The sequence below is a fragment of the Thalassophryne amazonica genome, chromosome 1, assembly GCF_902500255.1.
Source record: "Thalassophryne amazonica chromosome 1, fThaAma1.1, whole genome shotgun sequence".
Lineage (NCBI taxonomy): Eukaryota > Metazoa > Chordata > Actinopteri > Batrachoidiformes > Batrachoididae > Thalassophryne > Thalassophryne amazonica.
In genome coordinates this window covers 937,540-951,380 of record NC_047103.1, presented here as the reverse complement: position 1 = coordinate 951,380, position 13,841 = coordinate 937,540, and the positions used below count along the sequence as shown (strand labels likewise).

The window sequence follows — 13,841 nt, the reverse complement described above, 5'->3', positions numbered from 1 at the left end:
CACACAACACACACACACACACACACACACACACACACTCACACACACACACACACACACACACACTCACACACACCATCCATAGCCAGCAAGAGTTTTTTTTCCATAATCTGTGTTACTATAGAGAAAAACATAAATAGGGTTCACTGTTGTCTTCAACACAAAGACCTTCTGGAGAGAATCATCACAGCCAATCAGAACACAGTCATGTGACCTACCACAATCGCATCCTTGACGTTTTTCCTGATGTCTTGAACCTTCTGCTGCTTTTCTCTGAAATAATGATAATAAAAATAATGATTAAGTGATGTGATGGGGCTGCTTTTGCACGACTGAAACACTCACTCAGCGTTGAACCCGTCGACATGCAGAATCCTCATCTGCTTCACAATGGTGCTTTTGCCAGATTCTCCTGCACCTGTTCAAGCAAAAAATGACATCACATCTTTTCAGAAGTCCAGCACCTTAATTGTTTTATTTTCGTTCATTCAACAATTCAGACATGTACAGCCGTTTACATCCACTCATCTGGGTAATTCTGGTCTTTTGTCAGGGTGGAATAACTGTACAGCAAACATCACTAATGACTGAAACAACTGCAGATTCCAAGATCATCCATTCAAATAACTGTACATACAGATGAGGACAAAATTATTAGCCCCCTAGGAAATTTAATGTTTTCTTCAAAATTCTCCCAAAGGCTTTTTTTTAACAGAACAGGAATTTCTAAACATCCTGGTTTTTGTTTTTGTTTTGTTTTTTGGATGCTTTCATTATTTTACTTTGAACAGAGAAAAAATGTTTCACAAAACTACCAGTGTCAAAATTATAAGCACCCTGGAGAACTGACCATTTTGTTGAGCTATAGTACGAGCACTGATGTGCAGTGGTGGACACAGTTCCGCTAATCCACTAATTAGCAAAGCTAACTTTTTTGTTAGCGGATTAGCTTTTCAGCTAACTTTGAAAACCATCAGTGGACCAATTAGCTTCCACTAAATTTATTTCTGCTAACTTTCAGTCTGCTAACATTTTTTAGCCAACTGACCAAAAGAACTAGATCGCAGTACAAGCGGCCAAAATGGGCTTCCTCAGGAGGGTGGCTGGTGTCTTCCTTAGAGATAGGGTGAGAATTTCGTTCATCCGTGGGGGGGATCGGAGTAGAGTCACTGCTCCTTTACGTTGGAAGGAGCCAGCTGAGGTGGTTCGGGCATTTGATAAGGTGGACCTGCCTCTGGGCGTGCATCTGGTAAGGTGGACCTGTCTCTGGGCGTGCATCTGGTAAGGTGGACGTGCCCTAGGGAGGTGTTCCAGGCACATCCACCTGGGAGGAGACCCTGGGGAAGACCCAGGACTAGGTGGAGAGATTATATCTCCACATTGGCCTGGGAACGCCTCGGGATCCCCCAGTCAGAGGTGGTTAATGTGGCCCAGGAAAGGGAAATTTGGGGTCCCCTGCTGGAGCTGTTGCCCCTGTGACCGATCCCGGATAAGCGGTTGAAGAGGAGTGATGAATGAACTTTTTTTTGGCTGGCGTAGTGAGTAAAGCTTAATGGTCAAAAACATTTGTAAAACCTAAAATCTTACGTGTTAGTTGCTGTAGTGTGTTTTACAATAATGTGAGAAGCTCAGTCCTCCCCCAACAGAAGGGGGCAGAGCAGCTGCCAGCTGCTATTGCAAAGAAGAAGAAGAAAACAGTCATTTACTTTCAACATGACACACAAAGCATTTTTCACTCATGGTTTCATTTAAAAACAACTAATTCTGGACAGTTGATAGACATTAACAGCAACTCTGTCATTTTTACAAAGTGAAAATATCACATATCTTTTAAAGTAATGTGCTAATTCTGACGGTTTTACGTCAATGAGTGACAAAAACAAAAACAATGCAAATGGTGAAAGAAAACGAATCAATCCATCGAACTGTGCTCAAGAGATGACAGTGACACTAGCAAAAAATATATAAAAAATTCTATAACTGAGCAAATGTAAGAAACATGATTGTACAGCTATATGCAAAGGTTTGTGCCCCCCTGATCATTTTTATGATTTTCCTTTATAAATCATTGGTTGTCTGGATCAGAAATTTCAGTTAAATATATCATATAGCAGACAAACACACTGATATTTGAGAAGTGAAATGAAGTTTATAGTATTTACAGAAAGTCTGCAATAATTCTTTAAACAAAATCAGGCGGATGGATAAATTTGGGCACCCTTGTCATTTTATTGATTTGAATACATTTAGCACTAATTATTGGAACACAAAATTGGTTTGGTAAGCTCACTGACCCTTGACCTTCTTACACAGGTGAATCCAATCATGAGAAAGGGTATTTAAGGTGGTCATTTATAAATGTTTCCCCAAGACAACAAGACAATGCAGAGGAACAAGTACAACGTTCTGGAATGGCCATCTCAGTCCCCAGACCTGAATATTATTGAAAATCTGTGGTGTGATTTTAAGCGGGCTGTCCATGCTCAGAAACCAACAAACCTGAGATGTTTTGTAAAGAAGAATGGTCATTTCTGTAAAAGGAGGATCTACTAAATATTGATGTATTTTTTCTGTTGGGGTGCCCAAATTTATGCACCTGCCTAATTTTGTTTAAAGAATTATTGCAGACTTTCTGTAAATCCAAGAAACTCCATTTCACTTCTCAAATATCACTGTGTTTGTCTGCTATATGATGTATTTAACTGAAACTGCTGATACAAACAACCAATGATTTATAAAGGAAAATCATGGAAATCATCAGAGGTGCTCAAACGTTTGCATACAACTGTATGTGTAAAAGTATGTGTAGCGTGTGACAAACATATCCAGAGGTGCAATAATGTGATTATGAGGAGTTGCATCAGTGCCACATAGTTCCAAAACTGCAGGCCCAGCCTTACAATTACACAGGGAGCCTGCAGCCACAGAGTGCCCCTCAGTGGGAGAGGATGTGCAGCTTTAGGACCAGTGAGGAACAGGATGTGAGCCCCTGGTCCTCCATCACAGGACTTCGCCCATGTAACAAGATGGCCACTGAGGGCTGCTGTGGTTTGTTAAGCTCCACATTATTCTTCATTTTTAACATTTTAAAAGGTAAATGCTAAATGGACTGCATTTATATCACGCTTTTCCATCTGCATCAGACGGTCATTGTCATGCCCCATCCAGTTCCAGGCTTCAGTCCTTATTTTTCCTCTTTATTTGGTTCTGTTCCTTTTGCCCCAGCCTTGTTTTATTAATTGCTATATTCATCATGTCCAGTTTCATTGTTATCACAGTCTCTTTCTGATCACTGCACTCTCATGTCCTGCACCTGCACTTTGTCATCACTGTTGGCCACGCCCCATTCATCTGTCATTTACTTGCCCCTTTGTCACCACCTTTCTGCATCTCTTTTGCCTCTTAGTTGTCACCTGGCCACACCCCCTTCCAGGCCCTTCCTCCTCCATGTGCACCTCATTATCTCATTAACACCTGTTCTTATTTAAACTGCTTCAGTTCACTTCCTCTCTGCTCGTTTGTTGAGTTCATTCACTTACCAGCACTTTGTCTCGTCCTGTTTTGCCAAGCCGTGTTTTTTGACTCTACTCTGTGTACCGGATCCTGCCTTTTGCCTCAGCCCTGACAACTCTGTTTGCTCGTGTACTGACCCTGCTTGTTTTTGACCACGTCCTCCCTGCCCGGTACTTTTGCTCCGCAGACTGCCTTCCTGTTACCGAACCCAGGCCTGAATAAAACCATCCTTTACACATACGTCCTGTGGTGAGCCTGCATTTGTGTCCAGCCTCAATCTGTGTCTCGCCTCCGCTCAGTCCTGTCAGAACAAACGAGCCAGACATGGACGCAGCGGGCTCGAAGCCGGTCGACAGGAACCAGGACCCCGACGCCATCAAAAGGATTTTTGATGACATTCAATTTTTCTTTGTGTGTTTCCGCGACTGCTACTCTCCAAAGGACAAATTTGATTTTCTAGAGCAGGCATGGGAACTTTTGGAAGCTAATGTTTGGCTTTATGAGCTCTTCCCTGATCTGCAGGACCTGGATGCAATTTTTTCTGGCCAAAGACTTCCCAACTGGATAAAACATCCAGAGGCCCACCTGTATTCTCAACACCTGCCCTCTGATGATGACACTGAGTGGAGCAACTGTGATGAAGATGACAATGATGATTCATCAGAGACAGAGCAGTTTGCAGTCCAGGACACGGTTAATGTGTTATTTAAGATACAGGACCTATTTTTTGAATATCAGGACAATCTGATTCCACAGAACCGACGTTGCGTACTGTCGGCCCTTGATCAGCTTTTACAAGCCGAGCCAGACGTGGTCCACTCTTTTCCTGAACTGAAGAACATAAAATCTCATTTTAAGCAGGGCAAGGTTCCTCCATTCATCGAAGATCCAATTGAGTTTTTGTTTGAATCGGACATCACCGCTGCCTGTTCAACAGCACCTCAGTACATAACAATTTCGGATGCAGCCTGGTGCGCATCAGTGCAAAAACCGGCCTCACCATCTCAGCCGGTGAAACTGGGATCACAGCCACGCTCAGCACCCATTCTGGCCCCTTCACAGGCACCACCTAAGCCTGCGCCGCGTAAGACTCATGTGTATTCCACACACCCGCCACGGGCCGAAGCGGAGCCGGTCTCCACCGTTTTGACGCCATCAGCGCGTTGGCACCAGGAAGCCCCAACCACGCTCACCACTTGGACTTCCTCATGCCCGACTTCTCAGCATCTCCGTGAAATGACAGCGGATGTTCCAAGCCTACCACCTGTACCAGCCCTTCGTAAGCCTCGTGCACCTGTGCCACGAAAGACCGCTCGCACCGCGCCAGCGGCTGAACCAGTCTCCACGCTAGCGGCACCTGCAGCACCAGCGGCTGAACCAGACTCCGCGCGTACCGCGCCAGCGGCTGAACCAGACTCCACGCCTGCGGCTGAACCCGTCTCTGTGCCTGCGGCACCTGCAACCAGACCAATCTCTGAGCACACTGCTTCTGTGGCACCAGCCGCCGGACCAGCCTCAGCGCACGTTGCTTTTGCGGCACTCGGTGGGTTAACCTCAGAGCACGCCGCGCCGCAGCCAGTCTCGACGCCTGACGGTGCGTCGATCGTACGCATGCTGTCGGAACCTTCCTCTCCTGAGCCTCCTCGTCCTGCTCCAACTTTACTGTCGGCTCAGAAGACGACGCCCGAGGACACAAACCGAGGGATGTTTAGTGACATGAGTTTTTTACGGGTTTATTTTGTGCTTTCTTTATGTGCCTCATTGAATAATCTGTTCAAAGCCCCATGCCCACTCCTGGGGTGGGCCATGAATGACCATGACACACAATTATTGAAGGTCCTGACTTTGATACTCGATAAAATAATTGTGTTCCTAGGGATCTCTCCAGGGTTTGGTTGTGGGTTTCTGGAAATTAATTCCACCCAACATCTGGTAAAGTCCTCTCTCTGGTCCCTGATTACATCGATTAATCCCGATTACCCACAGAGTTTGATTAACCAGTTTTTGCTCTCCCGCCTCGGTCTGCCCACCGTCCTGGGCCCCCGGCCGCCCACCCAGTGTCGGGTCATTTTTGGGTGGGTGCCCTGGGGCACCCGCTTGGGGGAGGGGTACAGTTATGCCCTGCCCAGTTCCAGGCTTCAGCCCTTATTTTTCCTTATTTTTCTCTATTTGGTTCTGTTCCTTTTGCCCCAGCCTTGTTTTATTAATTGCTATATTCATCATGTGTTTATTTTATGTTCTATTTTTGCTTTGGCGCATTCTTCTGTTACTTTTATACTTCAGCCATGTTCCAGTTCCGTTCTAGTTTTGTTCTATCAGTCTGTGTTTTCATGGTTTATCATTTGGTTATTGTTTGCCTATTGTTTTTGTTGTTCTCATTTCTGTTATGTAGTACTGTTATGCCAGGTTTTGTTATCACTTAGTTTCTGTTTTTCTTATAGTTTTGTCTGTCTGTTCCACTTGGTTTTGTCACAGTGTGTTATTTCCCATGATTCTGTTTATCATCTTCTGGTTTGCTTTTCAGTCCTGATCAAGTTTAGATTCCTGTTCATGTTTTTCTTTGTATGATCTCTAGTTGTCTTGTCTGTAATCTTGTCACTGCTCACTTGCACCTGCCTGTCATTCTCTTTGTCTCTTTTTCTCTCAGGTCTCTAAGTTGTCATGTCCAGTTTAATTGTTATCACAGTCTCTTTCTGATCACTGCACTCTCATGTCCTGCACCTGCACTTTGTCATCACTGTTGGCCACGCCACATTCATCTGTCATTTACTTGCCCCTTTGTCACCGCCTTTCTGCATCTCTTTTGCCTCTTAGTTGTCACCTGACCACGCCCCCTTCCAGGCCCTTACTCCTCCACGTGCACCTCATTATCTTATTAACACCTGTTCTTATTTAAACTGCTTCAGTTCACTTCCTCCCTGCTCGTTTGTTGATTCATTCACTCACCAGCACTTTGTTTCAGTCCTGTTTTGTCAAGCCGTGTTTTTTGACTCTGCTCTGTGTACCGGATCCTGCCTTTTGCCTCAGCCCTGACAACTCCGTTTGCTCATGTACTGACCCTGCTTGTTTTTGACCACGTCCTCTGTCTTGTCCCTGCCTGGTACTTTTGCTCCGCGGACTGCCTTCCTGTTACTGAACCCAGGCCTGAATAAAACCATCCTTTACGCATACGTCCTGTGGTGAGCCTGCATTTGTGTCCAGCCTCAATCCGTGTCTTGCCTCCGCTCAGTCCTGTCAGTCATAGCGCTTTACAATTATGCCACACATTCACCCCATTGTCAGGCTGCTGCTATACAAGGCGCTCACTACAGACCGTGAGCAACTAGGGCAGGGGTGGGCAACTTGTTCCAGAAAGGGCCAAGAGGGTGCAGGTTTTCTTTGCAGCCACTGATTCCACCAGGTGATTTCACTGATTAACTGATTCCATCTGCTCAAAGTGATATTAATCAGGTCTTCCCCACACTGTGGAAGATCTTCTGTGTGGTCCTGGTTCCCAAAACACCGCACGCCAAGGAACCGGCCCACTACAGACCAGTTGCCCTGACCTCCCACCTCATGAAGACCATGGAGCGACTCGTCCTGTCTCACCTCCGCACCATGGTGAGCCACATCCTGGACCCACTGCAGTTCGCCTACAGGCCCAACATCTGGGTGGATGACACTGTCATCTACCTGTTGCAGCGAGTGCTCACCCACCTAGAGACCGGCGGGAGCGCTGTGAAAGTCATGTTCTTTGACTTCTCCAGCGCTTTCAACACCATCAGACCGGCGCTGCTGCAGGGGAAGCTGGAGGATGCAGATGTGGATGGACACCTCACCGCCTGGACCATCGACTACCTCACTGACTGCCCGCAGTACGTGCGGCTGCACGGCTGTCAGTCTGAGGTGGTAAGGTGCAGCACCGGGGCCCCCCAGGGCACCGTCCTCTCGCCTTTCCTCTTTACCCTCTACACCTCGGACTTCACCTACAACACGGACAGCTGCCACCTCCAGAAGTTCTCTGATGACTCCGTCATTGTGGGTCGTGTGTCTGAGGGTAACGAGCTGGAGTACGGGTCGGTCATCAGAGACTTCGTGGACTGGTGTGAGCACAACCACTTGTCTCAACACCAGTAAGACGAAGGAGATCAATCAATCAATCAATTTTTTTTTTATATAGCGCCAAATCACAACAAACAGTTGCCCCAAGGCGCTTTATATTGTAAGGCAAGGCCATACAATAATGATGTAAAACCCCAACGGTCAAAACGACCCCCTGTGAGCAAGCACTTGGCTACAGTGGGAAGGAAAAACTCCCTTTTAACAGGAAGAAACCTCCAGCAGAACCAGGCTCAGGGAGGGGCAGTCTTCTGCTGGGACTGGTTGGGGCTGAGGGAGAGAACCAGGAAAAAGACATGCTGTGGAGGGGAGCAGAGATCGATCACTAATGATTAAATGCAGAGTGGTGCATACAGAGCAAAAAGAGAAAGAAACAGTGCATCATGGGAACCCCCCAGCAGTCTACGTCTATAGCAGCATAACTAAGGGATGGTTCAGGGTCACCTGATCCAGCCCTAACTATAAGCTTTAACAAAAAGGAAAGTTTTAAGCCTAATCTTAAAAGTAGAGAGGGTGTCTGTCTCCCTGATCTGAATTGGGAGCTGGTTCCACAGGAGAGGAGCCTGAAAGCTGAAGGCTCTGCCTCCCATTCTACTCTTACAAACCCTAGGAACTACAAGTAAGCCTGCAGTCTGAGAGCGAAGCGCTCTATTGGGGTGATATGGTACTACGAGGTCCCTAAGATAAGATGGGACCTGATTATTCAAAACCTTATAAGTAAGAAGAATAATTTTAAATTCTATTCTAGAATTAACAGGAAGCCAATGAAGAGAGGTCAATATGGGTGAGATATGCTCTCTCCTTCTAGTCCCCGTCAGCACTCTAGCTGCAGCATTTTGAATTAACTGAAGGCTTTTTAGGGAACTTTTAGGACAACCTGATAATAATGAATTACAATAGTCCAGCCTAGAGGAAATAAATGCATGAATTAGTTTTTCAGCATCACTCTGAGACAAGACCTTTCTGATTTTAGAGATATTGCGTAAATGCAAAAAAGCAGTCCTACATATTTGTTTAATATGCGCTTTGAATGACATATCCTGATCAAAAATGACTCCAAGATTTCTCACAGTATTACTAGAGGTCAGGGTAATGCCATCCAGAGTAAGGATCTGGTTAGACACCATGTTTCTAAGATTTGTGGGGCCAAGTACAATAACTTCAGTTTTATCTGAGTTTAAAAGCAGGAAATTAGAGGTCATCCATGTCTTTATGTCTGTAAGACAATCCTGCAGTTTAGCTAATTGGTGTGTGTCGTCTGGCTTCATGGATAGATAAAGCTGGGTATCATCTGCGTAACAATGAAAATTTAAGCAATACCGTCTAATAATACTGCCTAAGGGAAGCATATATAAAGTGAATAAAATTGGTCCTAGCACAGAACCTTGTGGAACTCCATAATTAACTTTAGTCTGTGAAGAAGATTCCCCATTTACATGAACAAATTGTAATCTATTAGACAAATATGATTCAAACCACCGCAGCGCAGTGCCTTTAATACCTATGGCATGCTCTAATCTCTGTAATAAAATTTTATGGTCAACAGTATCAAAAGCAGCACTGAGGTCTAACAGAACAAGCACAGAGATGAGTCCACTGTCCGAGGCCATAAGAAGATCATTTGTAACCTTCACTAATGCTGTTTCTGTACTATGATGAATTCTAAAACCTGACTGAAACTCTTCAAATAGACCATTCCTCTGCAGATGATCAGTTAGCTGTTTTACAACTACCCTTTCAAGAATTTTTGAGAGAAAAGGAAGGTTGGAGATTGGCCTATAATTAGCTAAGATAGCTGGGTCAAGTGATGGCTTTTTAAGTAATGGTTTAATTACTGCCACCTTAAAAGCCTGTGGTACATAGCCAACTAACAAAGATAGATTGATCATATTTAAGATCGAAGCATTAAATAATGGTAGGGCTTCCTTGAGCAGCCTGGTAGGAATGGGGTCTAATAAACATGTTGATGGTTTGGATGAAGTAACTAATGAAAATAACTCAGACAGAACAATCGGAGAGAAAGAGTCTAACCAAATACCGGCATCACTGAAAGCAGCCAAAGATAACGATACGTCTTTGGGATGGTTATGAGTAATTTTTTCTCTAATAGTTAAAATTTTGTTAGCAAAGAAAGTCATGAAGTCATTACTAGTTAAAGTTAATGGAATACTCAGCTCAATAGAGCTCTGACTCTTTGTCAGCCTGGCTACAGTGCTGAAAAGAAACCTGGGGTTGTTCTTATTTTCTTCAATTAGTGATGAGTAGAAAGATGTCCTAGCTTTACGGAGGGCTTTTTTATAGAGCAACAGACTCTTTTTCCAGGCTAAGTGAAGATCTTCTAAATTAGTGAGACGCCATTTCCTCTCCAACTTACGGGTTATCTGCTTTAAGCTACGAGTTTGAGAGTTATACCATGGAGTCAGACACTTCTGATTTAAAGCTCTCTTTTTTAGAGGAGCTACAGCATCCAAAGCTGTCTTCAATGAGGATGTAAAACTATTGACGAGATACTCTATCTCCCTTACAGAGTTTAGGTAGCTACTCTGCACTGTGTTGTTATATGGCATTAGAGAACATAAAGAAGGAATCATATCCTTAAACGTAGTTACAGCGCTTTCTGAAAGACTTCTAGTGTAATGAAACTTATTCCCCACTGCTGGGTAGTCCATCAGAGTAAATGTAAATGTTATTAAAAAATGATCAGACAGAAGGGAGTTTTCAGGGAATACTGTTAAGTCTTCTATTTCCATACCATAAGTCAGAACAAGATCTAAGATATGATTAAAGTTGTGGGTGGACTCATTTACTTTTTGAGCAAAGCCAATAGAGTCTAATAATAGATTAAATGCAGTGTTGAGGCTGTCATTCTCAGCATCTGTGTGGATGTTAAAATCGCCCACTATAATTATCTTATCTGAGCTAAGCACTAAGTCAGACAAAAGGTCTGAAAATTCACAGAGAAACTCACAGTAACGACCAGGTGGACGATAGATAATAACAAATAAAACTGGTTTTTGGGACTTCCAATTTGGATGGACAAGACTAAGAGACAAGCTTTCAAATGAATTAAAGCTCTGTCTGGGTTTTTGATTAATTAATAAGCTGGAATGGAAGATTGCTGCTAAACCTCCACCCCGGCCCGTGCTACGAGCATTCTGACAGTTAGTGTGACTCGGGGGTGTTGACTCATTTAAACTAACATATTCATCCTGCTGTAACCAGGTTTCTGTTAGGCAGAATAAATCAATATGTTGATCAATTATTATATCATTTACCAACAGGGACTTAGAAGAGAGAGACCTAATGTTTAATAGACCACATTTAACTGTTTTAGTCTGTGGTGCAGTTGAAGGTGCTATATTATTTTTTATTTTTGAATTTTTATGCTTAAATAGATTTTTGCTGGTTATTGGTAGTCTGGGAGCAGGCACCGTCTCTACGGGGATGGGGTAATGAGGGGATGGCAGGGGGAGAGAAGCTGCAGAGAGGTGTGTAAGACTACAACTCTGCTTCCTGGTCCCAACCCTGGATAGGCACAGTTTGGAGGATTTAAGAAAATTAGCCAGATTTCTAGAAATGAGAGCTGCTCCATCTAAAGTGGGATGGATGCCGTCTCTCCTAACAAGACCAGGTTTTCCCCAGAAGCTTTGCCAATTATCTATGAAGCCCACCTCATTTTTTGGACACCACTCAGACAGCCAGCAATTCAAGGAGAACATGCGGCTAAACATGTCACTCCCGGTCTGATTGGGGAGGGGCCCAGAGAAAACTACAGAGTCCGACATTGTTTTTGCAAAGTTACACACCGATTTAATGTTAATTTTAGTGACCTCCGATTGGCGTAACCGGGTGTCATTACTGCCGACGTGAATTACAATCTTACCAAATTTACGCTTAGCCTTAGCCAGCAGTTTCAAATGTCCTTCAATGTCGCCTGCTCTGGCCCCCGGAAGACAATTGACTATGGTTGCTGGTGTCGCTAACTTCACATTTCTCAAAACAGAGTCGCCAATAACCAGAGTTTGATCCTCGGCGGGTGTGTCGTCGAGTGGGGAAAAACGGTTAGAAATGTGAACGGGTTGACGGTGTACACGGGGCTTCTGTTTAGCACTACGCTTCCTCCTCACAGTCACCCAGTCGGCCTGCTTTCCCGGCTGCTCGGGATCTGCCAGGGGGGAACTAACGGCGGCTAAGCTACCTTGGTCCGCACCGACTACAGGGGCCTGGCTAGCTGTAGAATTTTCCACGGTGCGGAGCCGAGTCTCCAATTCGCCCAGCCTGGCCTCCAAAGCTACGAATAAGCTACACTTATTACAAGTACCGTTACTGCTAAAGGAGGCCGAGGAATAACTAAACATTTCACACCCAGAGCAGAAAAGTGCGGGAGAGACAGGAGAAGCCGCCATGCTAAATCGGCTAAGAGCTAGTAGCTACGCTAAGCTAGCGGATTCCTAAAAACACGCAAAGTGAATAATGTGTAAATAATTTAGAGGTGATTCAGCAGAAGGAGTGCTTTAGTTAAGGCACGTAAAGATTACACTGGGAAACAAATCGTAATCTAGATAACTAGATCAATCTAACTGCGCAGATTAAACAGCTAACAGATACAGAAAAACACCGCTGTGCTCCGGAACAGGAAGTGATACAATACCGCAGTGAGAGCCAACCACCAGTAGAGGCAAAGATGGTGATCAACTTCAGGAGGAAACCACCACCTCACCCACTGATGAACATCCAGGGGAAGGACATAAAGACTGTGGACAGTCTCAAATACCTGGGTGTTCACCTCAACAGCAAACTGGACTGGACTCACAACACCGATGCCCTGTACAAGAAAGGCCAGAGTCGCCTCCACCTCCTGAGGAGACTGAGATCCTTTGGAGTGAGCAGGCCTCTGCTTAAGACCTTCTACGTCTCTGTTGTAGCCTCTGCTCTCCTCTATGCTGTCGTCTGTTGGGCCCCGGGCAGCACAGAGTGGGAGAGAAAGACTGAACAAGCTGGTCAGGAAGTCCAGCTCTGTCCTGGGCTGTCCTCTGGACTCTCTGGAGGAGGAGGCTGAGAGGAGGGTCTCTTGCTTGCCTCTACTGGTGGTTGGCTCTCACTGCGGTATTGTATCACTTCCTGTTCCGGAGCACAGCGGTGTTTTGCTGTATCTGTTAGCTGTTTAATCGGCGCAGTTAGATTGATCTAGTTAACTATACTCAACAAAAATATAAACGCAACACTTTTGGTTTTGCTCCCATTTTGTATGAGATGAACTCAAAGATCTAAAACTTTTTCCACATATACAATATTACCATTTCTCTCAAATATTGTTCACAAACCAGTCTGAATCTGTGATAGTGAGCACTTCTCCTTTGTTGAGATAATCCATCCCACCTCACAGGTGTGCCATATCAAGATGCTGATTAGACACCATGATTAGTGCACAGGTGTGCCTTAGACTGCCCACAATAAAAGGCCACTCTGAAAGGTGCAGTTTTGTTTTATTGGGGGGGGATACCAGTCAGTATCTGGTGTGACCACCATTTGCCTCATGCAGTGCAACACATCTCCTTCGCATCATCCGTGAAGAGAACACCTCTCCAACGTGCCAAACGGCAGCAAATGTGAGCATTTGCCCACTCAAATCGGTTACAACGACGAACTGGAGTCAGGTCGAGACCCCGATGAGGACGACGAGCATGCAGATGAGCTTCCCTGAGACAGTTTCTGACAGTTTGTGCAGAAATCCTTTGGTTATGCAAACCGATTGTTCCAGTAGCTGTCCGAGTGGATGGTCTCAGATGATCTTGGAGGTGAACATGCTGGATGTGGAGGTCCTGGGCTGGTGTAGTTACACGTGGTCTGCGGTTGTGAGGCTGGTTGGATGTACTGCCAAATTCTCTGAAACGCCTTTGGAGACGGCTTATGGTAGAGAAATGAACATTCAATACACGAGCAACAGTTCTGGTTGACATTCCTGCTGTCAGCATGCCAATTGCACGCTCCCTCAAATCTTGCGACATCTGTGGCATTGTGCTGTGTGATAAAACTGCACCTTTCAGAGTGGCCTTTTATTGTGGGCAGTCTAAGGCACACCTGTGCACTAATCATGGTGTCTAATCAGCATCTTGATATGGCACACCTGTGAGGTGGGATGGATTATCTCAACAAAGGAGAAGTGCTCACTATCACAGATTCAGACTGGTTTGTGAACAATATTTGAGAGAAATGGTGATATTGTGTAT

The 13,841-nt window shown here is 44.9% G+C and overlaps 1 protein-coding gene across 1 annotated transcript in view; it reads right to left on the bottom strand.

The window, feature by feature from the left end:
• The window catches only part of LOC117521565 (guanine nucleotide-binding protein G(olf) subunit alpha-like), a 126,815-nt gene that overhangs the window by 102,265 nt on the left and 10,709 nt on the right, over nt 1–13,841 (bottom strand). Inside the window, exons 3-4 of the mRNA XM_034182920.1 lie at nt 346–418; nt 219–273 (exon numbers count right to left, since the gene is read on the bottom strand). Of these exons, the coding sequence (XP_034038811.1) occupies nt 219–273; nt 346–418 (128 nt within the window). The remainder of the gene's footprint in view (nt 1–218; nt 274–345; nt 419–13,841) is intronic.